General features: G+C 51.0%; 1 protein-coding gene and 1 long non-coding RNA gene across 3 annotated transcripts in view; one reads left to right on the top strand and one right to left on the bottom strand.

Annotated features, from left to right (window-relative positions):
* The window catches only part of MCPH1 (microcephalin 1), a 240,832-nt gene that overhangs the window by 14,080 nt on the left and 200,297 nt on the right, over window positions 1-26,455 (bottom strand). For both annotated transcript variants that reach the window (XM_032328834.1, XM_032328832.1), the window contains one exon: window positions 397-634. In XM_032328834.1, the coding sequence (XP_032184725.1) occupies window positions 397-634 (238 nt within the window). The remainder of the gene's footprint in view (window positions 1-396; window positions 635-26,455) is intronic.
* LOC116581656 lies at window positions 3,884-6,571 on the top strand. The gene is made up of 3 exons (XR_004282149.1): window positions 3,884-4,907; window positions 5,020-5,163; window positions 5,524-6,571. It is a non-coding gene; the product is annotated as an uncharacterized LOC116581656 (long non-coding RNA).

The following is a 26,455-nucleotide window of genomic DNA, read 5'->3' on the forward strand; positions in this document are numbered from 1 at the left end:
GAGCGAGAGCGTCCGAGCGGAGGCTGGGCAGGCCCTGAGGTCTGCGGTAGCTGTGGCTAGGCTGGCTCTTCGCACTAGCTAGGGAGGTGAAGTAGGTAGCGTCTAACAGGGTCTCCTCTGTCCTTGCAAACTGTACCTTGGCTGGCAGTCAAAAGGAGAAGGGTCTGGGTTGGCTTGTGACTGAGAGTGATTACAGGATTCTGTTACAGCAGATGTGTGGATGCAAAGTGTCCATTCCACAGCTCCAAGGCTACATCGCCAGGGGTGTGGGCATCATGCTTCCCCCGGAAAAACCTGCTTGTGGGGCCCCAGAACGGTGGCTCTAAGGGGGACACCAGCAGCTATACAACAAGCAGAGGGCACCTTCCCCATCCATCCCTGGGCGCAGGGTCCTACCTAGGATCCATGTTTCTGACAGATACGTGGCGGTCGCCTTCCTCTTTCCTTGAGAGGGTCCGATGAAGATGCCAGCCTGGTGTAGGATTCGCGTGATCCGACCCCCACACAGGAGGACCAGTTCCCGCAGCTTGGCTCTGGGGGGATCGCTGGCCGGGGTGATGAACATCACAGGCTGATCGGCAAACAGGGTTCCCTGGTACCGACCCGCAGAGAGAACGCGCTCCAGGCGGCACAGCTGTGGGGCAGAGACAGAGGATCAGCAAGGCACGGCATTGCATTACGTAGGGTAGGTCACTGGGAAGTCTACTTCCTTTACGGGAAGAAGACTAGACCGAGGGAAGGCTGAATTCTGAATTGAGGATTCCGGGGAGATCATAACATTTAATGATGACAGACCACGAGCAGATAAAACTGACCTTTGGCAAAACTACAAACAAATTTATAGTCTCCCCTCCCCCCAAAAGGTTAGGCTTTTGAGTTATTACAAATTCTGAACCAAAACAGTGAAAAGGAATCAACCGTTCAGCTGAGTGAGGCGAACAGCTCCGGCATCCTTAAATCCTAGTCAAGCTGCGTGAGTGTGGAAGAGAACATGGGGGTGTCGGGAAGGCAGTCGGCGCGCCCGGACCAGTGAGGGGCTTCAGGGCTCCCGGCAGTACGGACGGTCCCAAGAGGGTCCCAGGCCCCAAGAGCTGCCTGCCTCCAGCCCCTTGGCAGAGAGGGCCAAAGGGAGAACGCAGTGACATCAAGCAGAGGTCCTAGAGCTCTTCCCGACCCCTGAGGTGGCGGGGGTTGGGGGGGGAAGTGTGCAGAGGTTGCTTCCAGTGAGTCATCGTGGAAACGGTGAGGAGGAGTATCAGAGATGGTGGGAAACATTTCAGAAACGGGGATGGTAAACTGTTCTCCTCTTTGTTCTGATCAAGTTGTGGTTGGCGGGCTGACCCAAGGGGCGGTGGGAAGGCCTGCTTATTCTAAACAAGCATTTCACTAACTACAGATTAGCAAGGGCTTCTTTTCAAGTGTGAATACCCTCGGGGAGATGTCGAGGGTGAACCGTCATCCACAGTTTGAGTATTTTAATCCGCTTATTTCCCTGAGGATGGAACAGAACATTTGAGAGAAGTGGGCTCGGAGAAACTAAGGATTTTGACGGGAGATACGTGGGAAGAGAGAGCAAGGGGTGCCCCTCAGGGGAGTGCAACCTGCTCGGGGGCAGGGCGGCAGACGGGGGAGGCCTCCGTCCCTCTGCCTCTCTGATCAAGTCGAATGAGCTCCTCTTCCACGAGGTTTTCATACTCAGAAAACAAGCTCATGATGAAAAACCTGGGCCGACATTAACAGAACCAACAGTGCGCTTAAACACGGCCACGGAATTCTCTTCACGCATCCCCAGTCTTGAATTACGCAACGTAAGACGCCACATTTATGCACCTTCCTCTGGCCGGGTAAGTGAAGTGAAATTGTGAAACTGACCATGAAAGCAACAGTCCTACTCATGGGTTAACTTTGTTTAATGCTGCCGGTAATTCCTAATATTCCTCTGAGGTAGGGGGTAGAAAGGGTCTCATTTAATTGCGCAGATGAAGACATGGAGGTGGAAGCGTGCCAAGATATCTGCTGTGGCTAAAATGGTGAGTTGGGCGGCACGAAAAAACCACGATCCCTCAACTTGGCGAGTCACTATAACTAGAGATCAAGAAAGAATCTTTCTAACGTTGACATTATCCAGCATTTAAAAAACTAGTTATAAAAGTAGTTGATTATTGAAACGAATACAGAAGGGTATAAAGTAAAATGGATTTTCCTACATTCAATACTTCTGTATGTTATTCAGATCCATTCTTCTCTTTTCCTCCTCAGTGACGGGGCACAGTCTCTTTTGGGGGGGCGCGGTACTAACCTCTGCAGATCCATGTGTTCAAGATAAGGGCCCCTTCCCAGCCCAAGGTAAGACTCAGGATTGCTCCAAGCAAATCATGGCGATCTCATTTCCCTTGCAAAGGACTGGGTCAAGCATGGGCTAGACTTGATCATGGCCAGTAGGATCTGGGAATAAGTCCACTGAGGACAGTCTTTCCTCACTAACATAAACTAATGCATAAGCAACATTACCTCTTATTGGCTGGACTCCGTCATGTTGACCATAGGGCAGCTGGAGTTATTGAAGCCGCATGAGGCCATAAACCATGCTGAGAATGGCCAAGTGGGAAGGCCTAGATCACCTTTCTAAGTCACTGGATTGACCAAGCCAAGAATTGTCGTCCTCCTTTATTTATTTATTTATTTATTTAGTTCTTTTTATGTCTAGTGGGGGTGCGGGGTATTTCTTTCATTTCTTTAAGCTACTTATTTTTTGAGATTTGAGCTTCCAGAAGCCTGAAGCAGCCCGAGGCTGCCATCCTCAGACCCTGCGCCCTACCAGAGGTAACCCCCGGTAAGGGATGGCTGTGTTTTTCTAAACTCCGTACAATGTTCACACACAAAAACATTCAGGATACGGTTTTTCTTAAAAACAAACACAAAAATAGGATCAAGGCTATATCTTGGTATGTGCATAAGCAATAAATCAAACCCATATTTAACCCAAGAGGGAAGGACATACGTAAGCCTTTCAAACGGTTAGAATGTGACCGGAGGAGCCGACCGCTCTGAGTCTCCATTCCCTCCCACGTTTACAGAGTGCTTACTGTCTACCGGGCACGTGCAAGATGCTGGGGAAGCAGAGAGGATTAAGACACGGTCCCTGACCTCGGTGTAAAGCACGTAATATGAAAGTCAACAAATGAAAATACTTCCTTTTATTTATTTATTCAGCTTGAAATTAAAAGAGATAAAGAATTACAAAGGTCTTATTCTTTACTCAAAACAACTGAGACTACGTGCATGCTGACTTTCTAATCCTAAGTAAAACAATTTCTGGGAAAGCTTAATCAAGATTTAGGTTACCTAAAATTAAAAATTAATTTAGGAATTTGTCCTAGGAATACACTCTTCAATGTATATGAGGACATGCACGGACTGGAGTTCATTGCCATAGAAACGATAATTGGCAAGTTCTAATCATATTACGACTATGGTAGGACCCACGATTCTCGTACTGAGCCTCAGCTATGTGCATTCTCTAAGGGAAGGTCTCCAGAACGAGATCCTTCCCCAGGACTGCCCGAGGATAGACGGCCCCTGTTACTCTGCCTCGGGCCCCCGGCCCTTTCACATCACTGATCCACAGGGCTCTGTCAACACGAGTTCTAGCACAGCCTCACCCTAGAAACCACGTTCTGTCTCTGAAGGCACAGGTCATACACAGGCTTTGCTGCTGGCAGTGCCTCTGCCTTCAGAACCCTGACCGTGGCTGGTCAGCTTCACTCTCTAGCCCAGACCATGGCCGTGCCCCCACTGGTACATGCGGTGGATGTCAGAGGACGCCCTCTGACCACGCCACCATGCCCCGAAAGCCTCACAGCTTACTATCATCATGGCCTTCTGATTCCATTTCAAACTTGCCAACACACGTTCACTCCAATGCCATCAGCTGTGGGAATGGGTCTGAGTGGCAGTGGGCACCAACAGACGTGGGGAGGGCACAGACTCCCTGCTCGGTGATCCTGGGTAGCTGCCCCTGTCCTTACAGACACCCTCAGAGATAACCAGGTTTATCAATATTGACCTAAAAATCTCTTGCTAAATGTGGTTAAAAGATTTTCTTTTTTTTAAATCATAACTCTTCTAGTTCATCATTTAAGTCAGCTGCTTGTTTCCAAGGGGAACTAACATGGGGATAGTTCGGGAACACGGAGGGAACCTACAAATGAGCCGAACAGCTGCCTTGCCCCGGGCGTGGGGCCTCCCCTCACCAGACGGGATTCAGCTCACGCCCACAGCCAGGACTCGCTGGCACTGCCGGCAGACCGCTACCGTCCGCAGGCTCCACGCAGGCTAATCTAGAACCCCGCAGTCCAGAAAGGTGACCACAGTCTAAACAGTACAGTTTCCAAGGAAGCACTGAATGTTACCTACAGAGCCCAGGTGTCAGCTGAAAAGTGATGGACGAAAAGGGGATTAAGTGAAGGTAACAGACTCCTCTAGACTTAATTACTGTCCACCACCAACAGGGCATGTCAGGAGTCTGGGTGAATTTGGGGTAGAGTTCAAAAGAGTTCCCACCTTTCTCTATGGTGATGTAAAATGAGTGCATAAATATACGTGGGGGGGTGTAAGACAAGGAGAGGGCTGACAGATGGCAGGAGTCTGTCTGCCAGGAGATCTGCATTTGAACCCTTGGCTGTAGAGGATAAGGACGACTATGGAAAGGTCTCAGTAAAACGAAGATTTTAGCTGTGCTTCATAAAATGTTGCTTTTGCATTTGTCTTCCTCAAACAAGCAATACTGATTTAATAGCTCATAATCTTCCAATCTATTCAAAGGGCAGACCGTACCTCCGACACAGCTAAGCAGAGCAGAATCCCCACCCCCCGCCGTCCCTGTGTCGAGCTTCGATGACCCCCAGGTATTTAGCCCTGACCAAGATGTCGACCCCATGGCGGGGAGGGTACGGGCGGCTCATTTACTCCAGACGTGGGGGGTCAGATTTCATTTAGTGAATTTGCCTTTCCCTCCAGGTAGAGCTCACCTGGAAGACGATTCTGAACCACTGCGCGTTTCCATAGGTACCGACAAGCCGCCTACAGCAGAGGAGGTACAATCCACCCTCAGGAGATTCTCCAGCAAACTGCTCGACCTCAGAAGCGCCAGAAGTCAGGGAGGTGGGCTGCTGCCGGTTTGCCTGGTGACGCACCAGGACCTTGTAGTGTTGGCTTTGAATAGAGGGTTTCAGACCCCAAAGTCCTAGCGCTTTCCCTACCTCCATGTCGTCTCTGTTCCTCACGGGTACAAAGATGGACAAAATGCCTGCCCCACACTGTGGCCAACAAATGAAACAAGGCCAGGCCTCTTGAGATGTGATGTCTTCATTTCTTTCCATGCCCCATGCTTAGTGTGGTTATACGAATCTATATGTGTTAACACTCACAGAACTGGACATTAAATGAGTCAAAATACAAAAATTAAAAACGTTTTTAGCCTTACATTTATCTATACTCCCATTTTTTTTTTTTTTTTTGAAGAAAAAGTTAAGTGTTTCTTCTTCTGTGAAGCCATTTCTGAAGAAGAGCCTCTAAAATCTTACCAACCCACAGCCAGGTCTGCTGATGTGGGACTCTACACGGACCACCGACTAACAGCTCACACGGGAGCTGACCTAGCGGAGCAGAGCGGAGGCTACCAATCACAGCAGTAAAAGTGTGCCTTCGTAGCTGTTGCCAGCAGCCGGAAGGGCCTGGGAGATCACAGTGACCATGACTCACATTGGACAGACAGAACACTGAGGCCTGGAAGACAACATCCTTATCTGACATCCAAGATCCTGGCAAAGCTTTCCTGCACTTCCTAAGATGCAAAATCCTCTTACCACTGGCCGTCACCACTCAGCTTGGGATGGACCAGAAGAACCCACACCACCTTCTGTCCCCTCACTAACACGTTGATTCATTCATCTGAGTCTCAGGCTAAGTTCTAAGGCCTTGAAAATTTAAGGACACAATGTTTGATTCCTCAGAACTTTCTAGAAAGTCCAGTTTAATAACGGTAACACCTATGTTAAGTCATGGGGTGAGAACCTGGGAAGACTTCAGAGGTAGCTTTTGGCTTGGAAAGTGAGTAGAAAGACGTTTGCTCTGAGGAAAGCACACGGAGGGGGCACTTCAGGTCATTGGGGTCCGAAAGATCATGGTTCAGGGTGACTGCGGGTAACAGGTAAGGGACGAGGGGCCAGGCAGGTGATCACAATAACAAAAACTAACCATTCCAAGCATTTACGTGCCACAACGATGAGGCTGAATAAGCGGGGGCCAGCTGAACCCGGACTAGACGGTCTGCTGCCGAGTTAATGGGGAGCCACGGAGCCCACAATCTGGGGGGACGGAGGCAGCAACAGGCAGGCCCAAAGGAAAGATGTGCAGGGACTTCAACAAGAACAGAGGCAGGACGGGGCGTGGGAAGGAAGGGACCTGACCAGACTAAATGGGCTGAATGTATCAGAGGTAAAATGAACTGGTCGTCATTGTTACTGGAGAGAACAAACAAGGTCTGTGGTCCTGGAAAATTCAATAAATACCCATAAAACTATTGTGTTTAATTTTTATGGGATTTAGGCAAATGTAAGAATTACTACAACAACAAGGTCTTCAAATGAGGACACAGGGACTCCTGAAACCGCATGACCCCCATCAATTTTCAATGAAAGCCTGTCCTTGCTGCTCTCCCTCCGTAACTGGCCACAGCTTCGAGTCCTACCTGGTCAGGTAGCCTGGCCCCTCGCCTCCCCGTGTCCCGGTCGCTACACCTCAGCTCACTCTCCCTCCCGTCTTAACTTCTGGAACGTTAGTAAGACACTTAAGTGATCCTTTGAGCACCCTGTATGGTCCCAAGTGCCTGCACCCCCCTTTCCTGATGGGCTCGTCCTGTACCCACCTGAGGCGCTCACGCCTGGTACCAGAGTCACACCCAGCAATGCCCTCTCCTCTCCGAAGCTTACAGCCCAGGGCCGGTCGTTTCTATCGTGCCCGTGACTCCTCCATCCTTCTCTCTGTTAAGACAGCCTCGTCCCAGTCAACCACCAGATCACTCCCCCCACCGCACCCCACTGCCCACCCAAGAGCAGGAGGGGACACTTTGCTAGTTCCCCAAGGCTTGGCTGCACCTGTTACTGTAGACAAACTGTCCTTTTATGGGCAAAGCCGTGTGTCCACTAGACACCCGCCCCTTCGATCCTCCCTCCCACCCCACATTTTGTCTCTAGCTCAGACCTTCTTCCAGAATCCCAGGCCGAGGCACGCTCTCAGCCCCTCACCTGGATCTCTAACAGACCTCACAGACCCAAAGCAGCGTCTCTTCCTCCATCAACCTCCTCCTGCAGCCCTCTCTATTTCTGGCTGTTCCATCCTTCCAGGCACCTAGGCCCAAGACACAGAGGTCAGCTCCTCCTCCAAAACACATGCCGATGAGGACCATTCCCCACCGTTCTGAGCTCCAGCCCAAGTGAGGCCAACACCACTCATCTGGGTTAATGCCTCTGAGCTGGTGTCACCCCTTCGGACTCTTCTCAACAGCGTGAGAATTTTAAAAACCTAAGTCAGGTCATGTCCCTTCTCTGCTCAAAACACTGGTGCCTCATTTCATTCATTCAACAGAAGAGCCGAAACCCTTGAATTAGGCACCATGACAATTGCTTCCCACTTACCTCTTAGCACCTTCCTCCTAGTTCACTCCCCCTTTCCTTCTCTGCTGTTTCTGAACACACCAGAGTACTGTTGCCTCAGGGCCTTTGCACCAACTTTCCCCTCTGCCTGGGACGTTCTTCCTTCAAATGTCCACTGGGCTACTTCCCTTCTCTCGAGTCTTTACTTAGCTGTCAGCATTTCCATGTGGCGTCCTCCACCAACCCACCCAAAATCTCAATGTCTTTATTCTTTTTCTCTTGCCACATTGTATTGGCTTCTAAGATAACATATGATTTATTCTACACTTGTCACGCTAGAACCCAAGGGCGACATATCCCTGACACCTAGAGCAGTGCCTGGCACATAGCAGGTGCTTAGTTATACCTGCTGATCAGGGAACTGGTTGAACGACTATGGGGACATGTGTCTGGGAGCCTGATTTCAGGACAGCTTCTACTCTAGCTACCGCCCTCCCCAGGGGGATATCAGAGCAGCAGTGACAACACTGCTGTTGGATTTCCAGAAAAGGGCAGAGAGCAGGGTGGGCGGGCCCCTGGGTGAAAGTTCCACAGGGTAGCAGGGCCGTCAGCTAGGGCAATGCACAGACGGATGACCACGCACATCAAATCGGGGGGGCAAAAGCACAGAGGAGGTGGACAGACGGAGAGAGGAGGTGGTCAGCTGCGGCAGGGGCGAGCACCTGTGTCCGCAGCGGACCAGGGAGGAGAGGGCAGATGGCAGGTCACCTGGGGGAGCGGGCAGAGGGGGCCGGGGTGCAGGTGAGCATCTCGGGCATGATGCCGGGACACGGGGCACTGCAGAGCACGCACCAGAGAAGACAGGTGTGGCGCTGGAAGAGCAGGGCATGGGTAGAGTGTCCATCACAGGGTCACAGAGGGGGTCGAGAAGGGGTGGTGCTCTCTATGGGAGACTCTGAAGGCAAGAAGGTAAGAGCTGCTGAGGGCAGCAGGCAGAGGACGAGAAAGCTGGGGCGCCAGAGAAACTCCCGCCAGGACGGCAGGAATGCTAACGCCACGGAGCGCTGCGCCAGCTGCCGGGAGGGCGGGAGCTGCAAGCCAGGCAGCAGCCAGGCCACACTCGTCTGTTGGTCGCGGCACTCAGAGCTGCCGCAGCAGGTGTCCCACGCTCCTGACTGGTGTCCTCCTGGGACTCCCGGCAGAGCCCAGTCCCGGCACCAAGACTAACTTCCCTCTGCGGTCTCACATGGTTCCCCAACTCTGTGGTGCATCTGCTTGTCATGCTACTGACGCCTTCCAAGCCCTCATCCGTAAGTAGGCACCTCCCAGGGAAGGTCAGGGCACGCACGGCGCAGGGAGAAGCAGAGCCGCAGCGACCTCCGAACGCCGCTCTCCTTTGGACCGAACCGCAGCGTCAGAAGGGACTGTGTACACCCGAATTCTGATTCTGTAAGTAAGCAGACCCAGGTTGAGAGTGAGGAGGTGCCAGGGCCACACAGGGAGTGAAACATGTGGACTGCCATAGTGGGGTCCCGGAGCTCACATTCCTACGGACCGACCGGGGCGGTCTGTGGGGCTGCGTGGCCGGGAGGACAGCAACCGCGGGGAGCACGCACGATCCCACCTGGCAAGCCCCCGCCCTGCCACGGCCGGAGCCACTCTGAGCTTCGGTCTGGGCGCATGCCAACACGGCCCAGGGCTGTGTGGACGAGACAGGAGGGCACAGGGCCACGCAGTTACGGCAGGTCACCCCGCCCTCTCGTGCCCGCATTCTCGGCCGCTCTGGGCACTGCCGACGACATCCTGCCCTCTGAAACGTCAGGCCCTCCTGGCCCGGGATGTGCCACCCCCGGCTTTCTCTCTCTTCTCCCCCTGCTCATCTTCTCTCCCGCCCCGTCCTCTCCCTCCCGAGTTCTCTGCAGATAGAGCAACACGCCCACTCCGTACAGAGCTTTCCTCTGGCCTCCGGGGCCGACAACACACCGCCTGCCAGCCTTTCCTTCTGGAACACTCACAGGCCCTGTACACTTGACACATCTAGACCTTAACTCACGCTCTTCGTTCCCAAACCAGGTCCCACTAAATCAGCGCTAACAGGTACAAAGGGCCCACTGTGTGCTGGCACTTACGAGGTCACCATGAGTGTCCTCATTCAACCCTTGAAATAAGCGTCTGTGAGACACTCCCCATGTGCAGCTGTGAGCCGAGAATGTCACAGAGTCAGCCCCCACGAGGTCCAGCCTCGCCGACCTGCAGCTCGCAGAGGGGTCGGGACCCACCTGGGGTCCTCTCCTGGGCTCTCCCATAGGGAAGTGCATGAAGTACGCTAACCTCAAGTTTACGGCTCCCACGTACGCCGTGTAACCGTGGCCGCTGTCAGGGCACTGAACATGCCCAGCTCTCCAGGGGGTGTCCCCGGCCAGGGAGGACGGCCACTCTGAGCGCGGTCATCCTTGGTGACACAGCTCTGCTCTACGACCGAACTACAGACACGGGGTCCGTGGTACATTCCATTTTATATGTGGCGTCTTTTGCTCAGCACAATATCTGAACACAATTTCCTCTGAAAACCCTCCGATAGCTTCCCAGTACTCGGAGGGAAAAAACAAAACAAAACAAAAACCCTTAAATGGCCTACAAGACCTCCATGCCCAGCCCTACATTTGTCTGAGGTTGAATCTGGCATCGTCGTCTCCCTCCTGTCTGTCCTAACTCCACCGTCTGCTCTCCGGTCCTGCGCCCCTGCTGCTCCATACTGGCCGTGGGGCCTTAAAACATGCTGCTGTCTCTGCGAGGACGGGGAGCCGGTCCCTCGTCAGGCAGGTTAACTCCCCCGACCACGTGCGTTTGGGGTCCTTGTCATCGGTTCAGGGAAGCCCGTGCTGTTCCCCAGCGAAGTCAACCCTGCGCCACCCTGTTTTGTTTAAGAAACACTTCGTCCTTCTCAGGTGCCAGCCACTGTTCTACGTGCTCTATGCGTATTAACTTGTTTAATCCTCATAAAAACGCCGCAGCACAGTTAGTTACTCTTACCACCCCTTTCCCACAGGAGAAACTAAAGACCTAGAGAAGCATCCTGCCTGAGGTCACAAAGCTAGTGGATAAGGAGCCAGAGCTGGGAGCTGGGGACCTGTCCTTCCCTGAGGTCACACCGATTCTGTGTCCTCCAACACTGTACCATTTACAGCGGGGACAGTCTCTGGCCCGGGGAGGGGGTTGCTCTCAACAAACGAGTGAAAGAACAGGCGCTGGTGACTGTGCTCAGACGACACATCTCAGGGCCGACGAGCGGGGGCTACACGCGTGTGCTCGCATGTGGGAGCAGTGGTCCGCCCTTAGCTATCGCATGCGGGAGCAGTGGTCCGCCCTTAGCTATCGCATGCGGGAGCAGTGGTCCGCCCTTAGCTATCGCATGCGGGAGCAGTGGTCCGCCCTTAGCTATCGCATGCGGGAGCAGTGGTCCGCCCTTAGCTATCGCATGCGGGAGCAGTGGTCCGCCCTTAGCTATCGCATGCGGGAGCAGTGGTCCGCCCTTAGCTATCGCATGCGGGAGCAGTGGTCCGCCCTTAGCTATCGCATGCGGGAGCAGTGGTCCGCCCTTAGCTATCGCATGCGGGAGCAGTGGTCCGCCCTTAGCTATCGCATGCGGGAGCAGTGGTCCGCCCTTAGCTATCGCATGCGGGAGCAGTGGTCCGCCCTTAGCTATCGCATGCGGGAGCAGTGGTCCACCCTTAGCTACAGCGCTGCTCTCCACGGTCCAGGCTGCCGGTCCCCGCGGGCAGCTCCCAAGCAGACCCTCCTCCCGGTGTGTCATCGGCAGGTCAGCGGGAACCTAGGGCTACAGCACGCGATGCCCACGTCACCCACCTCGCTCCCTCGCATCTCGCAGGCTTTTTACCGTCCCGCGTCAGCACAGGGTGAGGTGATATGATGTCCTGAGAGAGAAGAAAGACCACATTCATAGAACTTCCATGATGGCCTATGGCTAGAGTTGGGTTTTCTGGTGGTTAATCTCACACTGCGCCTGGCACAGGAATGAAATGCAATCCCAGGTATACACATACAGGAAAAACACACCCTATCCAGGCTTCCATGGTCACTGCGGTCTGAGGCGTGCACTGGGCGTTTGGATGTGATGTGCTCCCTCAGATAAAGAGGGGACGACTGTGTCCATGCTTCAGTGTCTGTTTATGCTGCAGGGACAGTTCTGTTTTTGTGGGTGAGATGGTCACTTGGAAACGGAATCTGCAGGACCAGCCATGAGGCGACAGCTCTGTTACTAATTCGGGTCCATGCCACATGTCCACAGCCTTTGCTGGACAAGCCCACAGTGTCTAACTTAGAATACGGCAGTATAAGTCATCTTCCCCCTAACCTGGCTCCTGGTTCCTGGTTCCCCTACTGTCCCAGCCGCCCAGTCTCGAGACCTCAGGAACACCTTTGATTCTCCCTCTGCCTGGCCCTGCTAAAGCCCCATTAGCCAAGTGGTCAGCTCTGCACAGTTCCTGAGCTAGTGCCCAAGTGATACAGCGGAGCCCGGGCCAGCCTGGGCTCCGGGAGGAACCTGGGTTTAAATCCCAGCTCTACTGCTTTGTCTCTGAGTGGCCTTGGAGTAAGTACTCAAGGACCCTAAGTCTCAGCTTCTGCAAGTGTAATAACCACAGTATCTACCTAGCAGATCTACCTAGCAGGAAGGGGAGCCTGTGCAGCTCCATCGTTCAAGCGTCCAGCACTTAATTTCGGCTCAGGTCATGGTATCAGAGTCGTAAGATCGAGTCCCAATGTGGAGCCTGCTTGAAGATTCTGTCTCCTTCTCCCTCTGTCCCTCCTTCCTCACACATTCTCTCTCTCTTTAAAAAAAGAAAAAAAAAAGTTGGAAGGAAGGAGATATATGTGAAGTACAATGCATGGCCCCGAGGGGTAAATAAACCCTGCTTTTGTGTTACTATTAGACAACTACCCCCTTCCCCGGGGCCAGTCTCTCTGTTTAACCTCTTAGAGAGAAGGGCTCCAGGGGTTGGCTTGGACAAGCTAATAGCTACTGATTATGATTACTGATTCCTGATTATGATTGCGGTTACGAAGGCAGTGACCATTAGAACCGACAGTTAAGATATTAAATAGCAACTGCTAACGTTTACTGAGCATTGCATGCGAGCACGTACGTTCCATGAAATACCCGGTTTTAACCATTACAAAATCCTGTGAGGCGGACACCGTTATTATTCGTGTTTTGCAGGTAATAAACTGGGGTGCGGAGTACTTCGGCCGATGGAGGGCCGAGCACCCAGACTGCATCTGTCCGACACAGGACCTGTGCCCTTCACCGTGAAACACACTGCCTTGAGGTTCACAGCCTGCAGAACTCAGGCATGACTAACAACCCCTGGATTTCTGAGTATGAAGAGGCGGACATGAATCAGTCCCGGTGACGGTAACTACCTGAGCTCCAGGTCTTCTAGAACCACCTTCGTCTTTCAGATAGGTCTAACTTGATTAAGTTTCTCTAGTTCAAATTTAAGCTGGATTTCTTGGCTAAAGTGAGATCTGGATTTATAAAAATTGCACGTGGAGCCTGGCCCCTCCATCCTATAGCTCCGTGATTCTGCATTACGTAAGTCTGTTAGATGTGGTTCCTTGGGTGCAAAATACAGATGATGCCCCCCCGCCCCCCACCCTGAGAGTTACTGTGGATCAATCACATCCTCCAGCTCGCTACCTTGCCATCCAATGCACACCCAACATTGCTGAGTAAGGGGCTGTGTCTGACCAGCCTCTGTCCTTAGAGAATCTTATACAATGCCCAGGGGGATAAGCCAATTAAGGAGATGCATCTAGATGGTAGACAGCTGCCAGGTCTGCAACTTCCCAGGTTTGAGTTCGGTGGACAGTGCAGAGTGGCCTCTGTCCCCACCGTGTTCCTACAGATGGGATGAGACCCAGTGGCAACACAGCCCCATGCAGCCGCACTGACTTAGGAGAAGAGGCGCATGCGACTTTTAACAGCCTGACCACGGGGAGACCCGTGCCTGTCAAAGCAAAAAGACACTAAAGGCCAGTAAACACGGTACAAAAGATTCCAAGGTTCCTCATGGTTCTCAGCAGAAGAAGACTCATGCAAAAACGAGTGTTGTCAGACTTGGAGATGAGGTTTCTAAATTCAGCACTGGTTTTAATTTTTTTTAATGATTTTTTATTTTTTCCTAGCTTTGTTGACATTTTTCTAGCGTTACTGACATATAAACAGCATTGGCTCTCATACCACCGTTTGAAACTCTTTTGGAAGTAAGAGTGAAGAGAAATTCCAAAGATGTTACCCCCACCCCCCAAAAAAAAAGAGAGAGAGAGAGAGAGAGAAAAGAAAAAAACTAAGGATGGAGGAATGGAGGAGGGGTAGGAGAGACAAGCCTCTGACCGGCTTGCTGGCCAAGCCCGGGTGACATTCTTCAATAATGAAACTCCCGGGAAAAATCAAATCCATGCAGCTGTGGAAGTCGGGGAATGGAAGGGCCTGTCCAGTGCGAAGGGGCTCTCTCCTAAGACGTTTTTGTCAACACCTCATTTTAGGCAAGGAGGGACAGAAAGCACATAAGGAGACTCCCTGTGGCTTCCCTTTCCCAGCAGTGCCGCCGGAATGAGCCCGGCCGTCTGTTGGACATAATGCGCGACAGTGTAAGCCGAGGCAGAAGGCTTTTTTCTCTAACTTTCACTGAGCGCTCTCAAGACGTCGGCCCTGGAACTCTGCATGCGCCAAACTCAGATTTTTTTTTAAAGGCGTCACTTGAGTTTTAAAGGCTACGTAAGTGATGGGAACATAATCGTCTTGGGAATCCACAAATAACTTTTTAGAAAGTCATAAATCTGCATCTCATGCCTCATAGTTTTCAACAGCTGCAAGAAATAGGTCAGAGCTCGAGCCTGGTAGGTTCCCCTTCCCGAGCAGCGGGAATGAGGGCGGCCCCGGGCCTCGTCCATGTGCTTCTGCGGGAAATACCTAGGCCCTCCGGCCACACTTGGACCTGAACTGCTTTTAATTCTTGTTTTTCAAAAATCATGATCAAACACCCATGCAAATAGCTTCTTGGTTTTATAGAAAAACTTCTTTGACCCTTTAAGAACTGTCTGGTATGTGGAAAAAAAAATTGTAAAGTTATAAAAATACTAGAGCAATTCCACAGTGTAATATAAAGTTGGGGAGTTCTGGGGCACCTGGGTGGCTCAGTGGGTTAAAGCCTCTGCCTTCGGCTCAGGTCATGATCCCAGGGTCCTGGGATGGAGCCCCGCATCGGGCTCTCTGCTCAGCAGGGAGCCTGATTCCTCCTCTCTCTCTGCCTGCCTCTCTGCCTACTTGTGATCTCTGTCTGTCAAATAAATAAATAAAATCTTTAAAAAAAAATAAAATAAAGTTGGGGAGTTCTAATCAAATATTGGAAAGGGCCACCAACCAGCCACAGGGAGGCATGGCAGGTGCTTGTCCTAGCTGCCCTGAGAATGGCCTGGAAGGCTCCGAAAATAGTGTCACAACCGCCACCCCCCCAGGCCAGTTAAGTCCCAGCACCTGAGTGGGGGGAGGTAAGCCTGGGCAGCAGGTGCTTTTAAAGCTCCCGAGGTGACGCTAGGGGTTCTCAACCTGGACGGGACCTGCAGCCACCCAGGAAGGAGAAAAAGGGACTGCAGGGAACCCCCAAGACCGGACATTCTGACGCAGTTAAAGGGAGTGTGGCCCGGGGAGCAGGAGTTTAAAATCTCCCCATGTGACCCAATAGAGCCAGAAGCACGGTATTCTACTCCCAGAGCTCTGAACAGAAAGCGGTTTCCCCGAGAATCGACAAGACGAGGGGATACCCTCTGCCTTGCCCTGATCTGTCTACCGAAGAGAACAACAAACGTCCGTGGTCTCCAGAGTCTTAGGAAGGAAATAAATCAGGAGAGCAACTCGGTTTTGGGGATTGCAATTTTAATTCCAAAACAGATCTGCTACCCACGAAAAGATGAGCCCTCTGTTCCCTAGCAGGACTTCTCCAGTTCTTTCTGGATTCTCCCAAGGCAGCCACCTGCCTTTCCTCCCGCTTCTCGGCAGGCCCCTCCCTGCCCTGCACGCAGCCCCACCACACAGCCGGGAGCCAGCGTGCATGGCTGGGGCTGGGGGGGCAGGGGGCAGGGTGGGCTCCGAGCCGCACTCCACCTCAGCAGGTAGGCCTGCCCGTCCTTCCTGGCTCCTCTGGTCCCACTGGTTCCGCCGGCCTGGGCTATAGTGTGGCCTGCTGGGGGTGAGCGCTGGCCACGGCCCTAGCCAGGACTCCCCTCCTGGGGCTGACCAGTATGCCACCTGGGTGGCCTTCCTCCCCCAGAGTCCTGGGGGAGGCCTATGGGTCTCCCACTCTGCTGCTAAGCGCCTCCTGGTGAGGACCCAGCTTTACTATATGGAATCATAGTTTCCCAGGGCTGCAATCTCTTTGTTTATTTTCTTTTGGTCTCCACATTTTCTCATGGGCATCTTTCTCCCTCTGAGGTATCTGCCTTGCACACGGCTGTTCAGTGTAGAGGGGGCAGAGAAAGGCATTTCCTCTGTGCCCTCCCGTGAGCCCACAGTCCTCAGCTGCAGGACTCAGGGAAGGCCCTCCAAACAGGGCGCGCATCTTGTTTTAGAGCCAATGACCATGACACCGCACATGAATCAGGCTTCGTAAAGAAGGCTTCATTCAAAGCCACACTGTGGATGGAGAGTTAGAAAACAACCTACTGTCCGTTCTCCTTTGAGGCCCCTTTATAATCCACTGTTGTGAATTTCCAAGTTAGAGTGCCTTTTATTTGATTCTTCAAAACCTTTCTTTCCTTCTCTTAATTGAGGGTTTCCAGAGAGTTTAGATATTTTAATCTCTACACAAGTAAATGAAACAGCTTTATCATTTGAAGTTTTCAAGGATTGGTTTTCCCTTATAATCAGACATATTCTTCCAAGTCCAAGGGGAAAAAGCACTCTCCAGAGTCCCGTAACACGTCTGGACTTCGCCGCCTGTAGAAGCCACTGAACTAACCAAATGTTTAAAATCTCATCTACAAGTTTTTTCTAGTAAAGTGAAATTTACCAGTCTGCATTTGTTTTTCTAAAAAGCAAATTAACGTTTTTTTTATTTTACAAAAACAATTTAATTTCCAGTGCTTGAAAATGAAATTTTATATTCTCTCTATCCTTCACATGAAAGCACAGGCCAGAGCAGCCCCCCTCCCCCTGGGTTTTCCAAGAGACTCCTCCTCGACGCGCATATCTCCCCCCAGGAGCCGGCACACAGGGTCTGGCCACTTAGGCATAAGGATTGTTTTAGAAGAAACAGTGGTTTGTGGCGTTACGTCTCAGTTTAAGGACATGTCCTGGTTCATATCTATGATTTATTTGCTGCTGAGTCTTTGGTCAGAAATGCAACCCCGGCCATAACATTTTCCTGACGATCCGCCTTATACTGTGGTTTCTGGGAACGCATCACAGGGAAAGGCCAGGGACTCCCTGCTCTTAAGTTTCAAAACACTTCTCCCTGGGTGAATCTAGTTCTTTTTCAATGACTATGAAGTCCCAAGGGAATAGGGGTACAGTGAGGGAGGAGGAAAGGACAACTGACAAACTCTTGGGAAGGAAAGATTCTATCTGGATGTCAACATTTGGAAGAAGGGATAAAAAATGCCTCCCCCCGGCGCATGAGTGGGTGACCCTTCTAGACTTTAGGAGCCTGGCAAGCACAGGGGGTGGTGGGGTACCAGGAGGCCTGGGCTCCTTCTGGTTCCACACTCACGGCTGACTATGAGGTCATGATCCCCCGAGGACCTCACTCTACCTCTACCCCACCTTAAAGGGGAGATATAAGGAGGAAATAGGAGGGCCCCTGGGTGGCTCAGTGGGTTACGCATCTGCCTTCAGCTTAGGTCATGATCCCAGGGTCCTGAGATTGAGTCCCACATTGGGCTCCCTGCTCTGCAAGGAGCCTGCTTCTCCCCTCTGCCTGTCTCTCACGAATGAATGAATGAATGAGTGAATGAATGAAAAAAGGAGTAACAGAAGGAGCAGAAAGGCTGTGTTGGTTTACCCCTTCTCTATGCTCAAGTTCTTAGCCTATAAAACAAAGGGCCAGTACTAGATAATTTCCTAATCTTCTTTTTGTGTGGATACTTTTGAGTTGATGGCTCCTTCTGATCAACTTCTTGGCTCTTTTTTTTTTTTATCAATTAATTTGAGAGAAAGAGAGAGATAGAGAATGAGAAGGAACAAGTGGGGGGGGGGTAGAGGGACAAGAAGGCTCCCTGCTGAGCAGGGAGCCTGATTTGGGGCTTGATCCCGGGACCCTGGGATCATGACCTAAGCTGAAGGCAGAGGCTTAACACACTGAGCCACCCAGGTGCCCCAACTTCTTGGCTCTTACCTCTTTGAACTTAGCAACTCAATTTCCCACCCCACCGGCTAATTTTAAAAGCTTTACTGTAGACAACATGGATGGAACTAGAGCGTATCATGCTTAGCGAAATAAGTCAAGCAGAGAAAGACAACTATCATATGATCTCCCTGATATGAGGAAGTGGTGATGCAACATGGGGGCTTAAGTGGGTAGGAGAAGAATCAATGAAACAAGATGGGATTGGGAGGGAGACAAACCATAAGTGACTCTTAATCTCACAAAACAAACTGAGGGTTGCTGGGGGGAGGGGGTTTGGGAGAAGGGGGTGGGATTATGGACAGTGGGGAGGGTATGTGCTTTGGTGAGTGCTGTGGAGTGTGTAAACCTGGTGATTCACAGACCTGTACCCCTGGGGATAAAAATATATGTTTATAAAAAATAAAAAATTAAAAAAAAAAAAGCTTTACTGTACTTGGTTTTATAATTCTAAGAAACTGGGTCCATATTATAAAAAGAAGCTAGAAACTCAGACATGCACTGGAACATCCCATTGTATTCTAATGTCCTCCATCAGTTAGTCCTAGAGGTTTCTGAGGGGACTGCAGGAGGGGGAGGTTTATGGTTCTTTTTCTGGATGCTGCTTTTTAAGTGAGGGTACTGGAATCCACCCCAGAAACCATTTGAATGGTTCGGTTTCTACTTTTCTACTGGCTGAAGGTGCGTCCACCATCCCTGTGGAAGCTCTGGCCCTGGGAAGGCAGAGACAGGAGTGGTTCAACACCTGAAAACTACTCCACCCGATGCTGTGGCAGCAGGAGGCGAGGACAGATGAAAGGAGGGGCCACGGACCAGTCTCCCCCTGCTCCTCAACCAGACAAGCTTTCCAGCTAAGCCTGTCTCCTACCTGCTGGAAATGGTGTGAGAACCAAAAGAGACAAATGCCATAAGGCCTCACAAAAGTAAAAGTTCACATAAACATAAGAGAAACAGTTTTGAAACTTTAAAAAAAAAAAACTTAGTTGAATACTGGCTTGTAATCTTATAAATGTTTGATATTGTAGCCAAATAATTTTTAAAACTGACATGCAAATCAAGCATTATTAAAAAAGTGCACCTATTTTCATGGAGATCAAATACCTCAGTAGACCTACTTTTTTCTGCAGCACAAAATCAACACATTGAGAATACAGCCATTCCTCCAATATATTGCTGGTTTGGCGCCAGACCACCACAATAAGGCAAATACCGCAACAAAGTGAGTCAAATGAATGTTCTGCTTGCCTAGTACATATAAAAGTCATGTTTATACATACTGTAGTCCACTGAGTGTGCAATAACGTTGTCTAAAAAACTAATGTACACACTTGAACTTAAAGATACTTTATTACTAAAAACTGCTATCATCTGAGCTTTCAACAAGTAGTAATCGTTTTGCTGGTGGAGTCCTGCCTCATTGTTGATGGCTGCTGGTTGATCAGGCCGGCGGGAGCTCAAGGTGGGGTAGCTGTGACAACTTCTTAAGATAAGACAAGGAAGTCTGGCACATCAATCAACTCTTCCTTTCACGAATGATTTCTCTGAGCATGTGCTGCAGTTTGATATCATTCTTTTTTAAATTTTTATCTTAATATCAGCATAGTTAACGCACAGCTTTGTTTTGGTTTCAGGGGTAGAATACAGGGGCACGACGATTCCCTACATCCATTCCATATTCTATATATCCATACCAGTGCTCATGCTGACAAGCGCACCTTAAGACTACTTACTTATTTGCCAGAGTGAAGGAGAGCCAGCACGGGCGTGGGAGAAGGGCAGAGAGAGACGGAGAGGCAGGCTCTCTGCTGAGCAGGGAGACGGATGTGGGGCTCAATCCCAGAACCCTGAGATCACGACCCAAGCCAAAGGCAGGTGCTTAACCAACAGAGCTACTCAGGCGCCCCATGACAAGTACTCTTAATCCCCTTCACCTACTCCAGCCCATTACTACAACGGAATATTTCTCAGCCAAAAAAAGAATGAAATCTTGCCATTCTCAACAACATGGACAGAGCTAGAGAGTATGATGCTAAGTCAGAGAAAGACAACGACCTTCTGATTTCACTCCTATGTGGCATTTAAGAAAGAAAACAACTGAAGAGTTTGCTACCATGTTACCCACAGAACTTCTTTCAGCTCTGGAGTCAGTCCTCCCAAACGCTGCTGCTGCTTTATCAGCTACGTTTACAGAATGTTCTAAATCCTCAGTCGTCATTTCAACAGTCTTCCCAGCATCTTCACCAGGAATGGAGTCCATCTCAAGAGCCCACTTTCTGGGCTCCTGTGTGAGAAGCAGCTCCTCGTCTGTCCGAGTGTGACCCCGAGAGCACAGCGGTGCAGCCCCGTCTGCAGGCTCCTCTTCGGATGCCCATTCTCCGGCCCCTTCCGCCTCATCTGTGGTTCCCTCCTCCACGGAGTCTCGGACCCTCCGAGTCATCCGTGCGGATTGGATCCCTTCTTCCAACCTCCTCTTTGTGCTGATGTTCTGATCTCTTCCCAGGAATCACAGATGTTCTCAGTGGCATCTAGAATGGTGAATCATTTCTGGAAGGGTTTTACTCTGCCCATATCCCTGAGAGGAATCACTATCTACCGCAGCTGTAACCTTACGAAGCGCATTCCTTCAGCGAGAAGACTTGAGAGTTGAAATGACTCCTTGATCATGGGCTGCAGGACGGACGCTGCATTAGCGGCGTGAAAACCACGTTACTCTCAGGGTCTGTCTCCATCAGAGCTCTTGGGTGACTGGGTGCCTTGTCAGCGAGCAGCAGTGTTTTGAAAGAAATCTTGTTCTCTGAGCATTTGGCCCCAATGGGGGGTTTACCGTATTGGGTGAACCGTGTTGTAGACAGACGCACCGTCATCCAGGCCATGTCGTTCCGTGTGTAGGGCCCAGGCAGAGTAGACTGAGCGTGACGCTGAATGGCCCTAGGATTTTCATAATGGGACGTGCGCGCTGGGTTCCACTTAGAGTCACCGGCTGCATCAGCCCCTCACAGGGGAGCCGGCCTGTCCTTCGCAGCTCTGAAGCCGGGCATTGACTTGTCTGTGGCTGTGCAAGTCCGAGATGGCGTCGTCTCCCGACAGAAGGCTGTTTCGTCTACACTGGCAGTCCGTTGTTGAGTGCAGCCGCCTTCCTGAGTTCTCTGAGCTGGATCTCCTGGGTGACTTGCTGCAGCGTCTCCGTGGGCACCTGCGGCCTCACCTGGTTCTTGCATCTTACAGAGTCGGCTTCTTTCCTTAATCCCACTAACACGCCTCTGCTGCTTCAGATGTTTCTTCTGTAGCTTCCTTACCTCTCTCAGCCTTCACAGAACTGAGCGGAATTAGGGCCTTGCTCTGGATCAGGCTTTGGCTTAAGAGAGTGTGGTGGCTGGTTCGATCTTCTGTCCAGATCACTCGGACTTTCTCCATATCCGTGATAAGGCTATTTCCCTTTCTTACCATCCATGTTTCACTGGCGAAGCCCTCTGAATTTCCTTCAAGAACTTTCCCTCCGCCCACACACAGGACATACTCACACACTCGCACACTATGTATAAACACACACTATGTACTAGTGTACTAACCTGATGTACTCACATACACACTACGTACTCATACTATGTACTAACACATACTCGCACACACTACGCACTCACACATTTGCACATACGAGGTCCTAGTACACACACTACACTAGCGCTCATACACGATGTACTGATACACTCACATACTACACACACACACACACACAAATTTTATATGTCTGTGTATGTGTGTGTGTGTATATAATCCATTTATTTTTTTCTACTTCAAGACCATACTTCACTTGCCAAACCATTTTTAGTTTATCACATCTCTTAAAATAATCAAAGCGGAATGAAATCCGAAAATAAAAAACAAATATCCTTCAGCAAGTGGCAAGAGGTCAGACCCAGGAGCAGTTGAAAAGAGTAACTAAACCAAGTATGCAGAGTTGGGCCAAGAGGTGACTAAGAGGGAAGGAGATAAGATCTGTCTACATGTACCTGGAGGCCGTAAACAACTCGGAAAGCCACAAGCCAAGCCAGCCCACAACAAAGGCTGACCAGGAATTTGCTGCGTATCAAGGAAAGGAAGTAGACGAGGGCAAGGAAGCCTTCCCACTCGGGGTTCTGTGAGCCGGAGAGCACCCGCCGGCCACCTCCCGCTTCCCCGCTCCCAGCCCTGTCCCCACGCACGGCGCCTTGGGCCTGCCCCGTGCCCCCCATGGCACAGAGCTCGCCCAGCTCTGCCTGTCCCGCCCCCAGGAGTGAATGCTGGACCCCTCCCGGCAGGACTGTGAGATCTAACTGCACAAAACCTGCAGACCACATCCCTCGCTGGCTCCAAACCCTGCAGGGTAAAGTAGAACCACCCCAGGTTGGCCTCAAGACCCCTACCATCTGGCCCCTAACACCCTTCTATCCTCCCCAAGCCTCGTCAAACCTTTTGCTGGAGGAAACCAGCCCCCTAACCACTCTCCAAACAGCACTTAGTACCGGGTGCCCTCCTTCCAATCAGATTCAAGTTAAACTCAAGATATTATCGTCTTCAATGCACGATGCAGGGGATTAAAAAGAATGAGGACAGAAATGTGGACCTTGCCTTCAAGAGGCCCATAATGTAGCACAAGACACACATATAAACAACTGAACCATGTTACGTTATCTTTTTTACACTGCGGTATTTATGCTAGTGATATCAAAACAATATTGTAAAACCATAAAAGAGAGTGAAATGAGGTTTTCCAGGAAGGTTTGGAAAATATGTCCCAGAGAAGCCTGTCCTTAGAATTAGGAAGAGGGTATGCATGAGTGTGTGTTGGGTGTGTGTACGCCTGTGCATGTTGGGCACGTGGGAGTGTGTGCTGGGCATGTGTCTGTCGGGAGTGCATATGTGTGTGGGTGTGTGCTGGGCCTGTGTGTGTGGATGTGTGTGTGGATGAGTGTGTGAGTGTGTTGGGCATGTGTGTACGTGTTCTGTGTGTGTGTTGGGCATGCATATGTGTGCAGGTGTGTGTTGGGTATATGCACATGAGTATGTGTTGAATGTGTTGTGTTTGGCGTGTGTGCGCGCATGTGCGTGTTGGGTGAGTGTGTATTGGGCGTGACGGAGAGGCAGAGTGAATCTGCGACCACAGGGGTGAGGCCTGGCACAAGAGTCTGGTTTAAACACTTGGTTTCAGCTGATGGGCAGCCCCGGGCAGCCCTGGGCAGCCCCGCTGGCACTACGGGGCAGGACGGGAAAGGAGTGGGTGGGAGGGGGCTGAGGGCGAGCTCTGGGAAAGGTCCGTGTCTAGCTGCAGAGTCTAAACTTAATCTTGCAGGCAAAGCGAAGTCACTAGGAATTTAAGGGCAGAGTGCAGCACGAGGGGACCAGAGTTGTGTCCCCTCTCCCTCTCCTGCTCCCTCTCTCTCTTCCTGAGCTCTGTGTTTTCTAAAGATGCATTTGTAAGGATGACTGAAAGCAGCACCACAAGCGGAGGGAAAGGACACAGGGCTGACGTGTGCCACACTCCAGCACAGTGAGGGCTAGACAAGACGCAGGGTCGCCGGTTCAAGTGGCTGCCTGACCACAGAGGCCACTTCACAGGAGCCTGGCTGCAGGCCCAGAAGGAAGACGGGGCTCAGCCCTGTCCTGCCAGGGACGCGGGCACCCACAGTTCTTCCTTCTTACCTCTCAGTGGCTGCTTGTTCCATCTCTCCAGGAGCACACTTAGCAATTAGGAACGGAGGCTTTCTTTTTTCTCACTTCAGAGTACGACCATCAAACTGTGGCAAGAGGCCGTGTGGTGCTTTTCCAAAGGCTACCGCGGAGGTTAGGACTCATCAGTACAGACAGGCACCTAGTGGTGGGCTGGGGGGCGGTTGGTATCTGTACTGTGAAAACAACCAAAACATGTCTGGGGGCCTTTCAGACCTTCCACATAGTGCCTGGGAGGGTTTCTTGAATTACCCTGTGTAGTTCTTAGACTGTTTATCAATCCAGATGTTTAAAAAAAAACAAGCAAAGCAGGATTTATACACACTCACAGAGGTTTAATTCTTTTATTGCCAAGTAATATTGTCTTGTTCAGTGCTAGTCAATGAAGAAAAGGAAACACCTAACTAAAACAAGTATTTCAATACAGAGCCATAAAGTTTTGGCCTTGTTGCATTTACAGTCTCAAGTGTGTCTAAAACCTGGAGATGTAACACTGGAGGCCCTGATCTTCTTTTGGGAGGGAGGCACGTTGGTGGGGCAGCTCCATGAGAGAGTGGGTGGGCGCGCCAGCTGAGCCCTGGGGGAAGGCATGCACGGTGCTGGGGTGCCTGAGCTCGGGGAGCAGAGCCTGCCGTCCCAAGCTGACGCCCACAGTGCTGGGAAGTCCCAAACGTGCCTACTGCGGCGGGCTGGTGCACGTACAAAAGAGAGACCGCCTCGACTGAAACCTGGACCACAGACCTGAACAGACACCCCACTCAGGGAGATACGCCAGCGGCAAGGAAGCACACGCAGGTGCCCCACGCGTCATCAGAGACATGCAAACCAAGGCAACGAGAGAGCACTACACACGGATCAGGACGACCGGAATCCAGACACTGGCCACACCAGGAGACCACAACGAGAGTACCAGGATCTCTCACTCATAGCTGGAGGGAATGCAGACCCGTGCAGCAACAACAGAAGATAGCCTGGCAGAGCTTTTGTTTTTTGTTTCTTTTTTAAGGTTTCTTTGTTTATTTGAGAGAGAGAGAACATGAGTAGGGGAGGAGCAGAGGGAGAGAAGCAGACTCCTGGCTGAGCTCGGAGCCTGCCTCGCTGGGGCTGGATCTCACGACCCTGAGAACATGACCTGAGCCGAAATCGAGTCAGATGCTCAACCGACTGAGCCACCCACATGCCCAAGTTGGGCAGTTTCTTATAAAACTAAACATGATCTTACCATAGGATGCAGCAATCCACCTGAAAACTTATGTCTACACCACTTATCTACACACAAAAAAACATGTTTACAGCAACTTTTTCATAGTTGTTGAAAGCAACAAAGATGTCCTTCAGTAAGCGAATGGCTAAATGAACAGCTGGTCCATGCAGACGGCGTATCATTCAGCACCGAGGAGAGAGGATCAACCAGCCTTCAGTGCACTGTCCCTGAGTGAAAGAAACCAACCTGAAAGGCTACATATGGTATAATTCCTGGAAAGACCACACTAAGGAGACAGCAGAAAATCAGCGCTGCCACAGGCTGAGTGCGGGAACAGTGAACGGGGGAGCAGAGGATCTGGGGGCGGGGAGGCGACTCTGAGATGCTGTGTGGCGCATACATGACATCACACGTTTGCCCAAACCCACAGTGTGTCCAACACAGGGTGAACCGTATCGTACACTTTGGACTCGGGTGACGATGACGTGTCCATGTAGGTTCACTAATGGGAAGAAATGTTCCGCTCTGGTGCGGGCAATGGGTCGTGGGGGAGGATACACGTGTGGGATTTCTCTGCACCCTCTCAGTTTTGCTCTTTAAAAAAACCAGGAAGTCTTCGTGTAGGCCACAAAACAGGGAGGCACCACTGCTTCTTGCAGAAATGCCACCTAGAGAACACTTGCCGCCCCCCTGCCCCCAGCCTCCCGTCAGGCCGGCATGTCTCTGACGTGCCTTTCAATGGATAGGGCCTGTGGAACTGCTCACCTTTCGCAGAGTGCTAAGACTGCCAGACCAGGGCCACCCAAGTGAAGAAGTGGGGGTCAATGGGGCCCTTTCCTGGCTCCATACTGAGTTCCCTTAGAAGTGGCACCTGACCTGCTGGTGTGCCGGTGAGTGTTCAAACTACGAAACTCTTGACGTGGTGGCTATAGTTTGTGCATATTTTATTGTATTTTATTTTTTATATATTTATTTATTTACTTGACAGACATTGACAGTGAGAGAGGGAACACAGCAAGAGGACTGGGAGAGGGAGAAGCAGACCCCCCACCGAGCAGGAAGCCCAACGTGGGGCTTGATCCCAGGACCTCCAGGATCAGGATCCGAGCTGAAGGCAGACGCTTAAGGACTAAGCCTCCTAAATGCCCCGGTTTGTGCATATTTTAAAAGAGCACCTTAGCCTAATCTTTCAGAAAAGGACAGGAAATTCAAACCTAAAGCCTTCTGTGTCCATACCAACTCGGCTCAAGTCACTTCTGTAAGTTTTCAGTTCACGTACGCCTCAGAGATAACGTGAGTTTGATTCCAGGCCACCACAGTGAGTGGTGATCACAATAAAGAAAGTCAAGTGAACTTTTCCATTTCCCAGGGCATATACAAAAGCTATGCTTATGTTATAAACATAGTGTGCAATATGTGTGCAATAAGTGTGAAATAGCATTATGTCTAAAACAATGTATATCCCTTAA

Source organism: Mustela erminea, chromosome 21 (assembly GCF_009829155.1).
Source record: "Mustela erminea isolate mMusErm1 chromosome 21, mMusErm1.Pri, whole genome shotgun sequence".
Taxonomy (NCBI): Eukaryota; Metazoa; Chordata; class Mammalia; order Carnivora; family Mustelidae; genus Mustela; species Mustela erminea.